The sequence below is a fragment of the Penaeus monodon genome, chromosome 28 (assembly GCF_015228065.2).
Source record: "Penaeus monodon isolate SGIC_2016 chromosome 28, NSTDA_Pmon_1, whole genome shotgun sequence".
Classification (NCBI taxonomy): domain Eukaryota; kingdom Metazoa; phylum Arthropoda; class Malacostraca; order Decapoda; family Penaeidae; genus Penaeus; species Penaeus monodon.
The window spans coordinates 30,588,781-30,589,157 of record NC_051413.1 but is presented as its reverse complement, the minus strand read 5'-3'; the positions used below and the strand labels follow the sequence as shown (position 1 = coordinate 30,589,157).

The 377-nt window shown below is 43.2% G+C and overlaps 1 protein-coding gene across 2 annotated transcripts in view; it reads left to right on the top strand.

The window, feature by feature from the left end:
- The window catches only part of LOC119591483 (pancreatic lipase-related protein 2-like), an 8,665-nt gene that overhangs the window by 5,769 nt on the left and 2,519 nt on the right, over window positions 1-377 (top strand). For both annotated transcript variants that reach the window (XM_037940227.1, XM_037940226.1), the window contains exon 5: window positions 93-347. In XM_037940227.1, the coding sequence (XP_037796155.1) occupies window positions 93-347 (255 nt within the window). The remainder of the gene's footprint in view (window positions 1-92; window positions 348-377) is intronic.

Sequence of the window (377 nt, the reverse complement as noted above, 5' to 3'; positions counted from 1 at the left end):
GTTCACACCTCCTTTTGTGTGTGTTTTTGTTAAAATTACTGGTATATTGTGTCACTTCAAATGAATTTATAACCCTTGAAATTCTTCAACAGAGCTCCTGAACACCTCTGACTGCAACGTCATATCAGTTGACTGGCCAGCAGGAACTGAGTGGTTTCTTCCATCCTACTATACAGCCGTATCACGTGTTCCTTATGTAGGGAAGGACACTGCTTGGCTTCTCAGAAAGCTAGTGGATTATAAGGAATTGAGTCTGAAAGATGTACACTTGATTGGCCATTCACTTGGGGCCCACGTGTCTGGTCTTGCCTCTAAACACTTCAAGACAAGAGTGGGGAGAATTTCAGGTTTGTCGGGGTTTAGGGCCTGTAATAAGA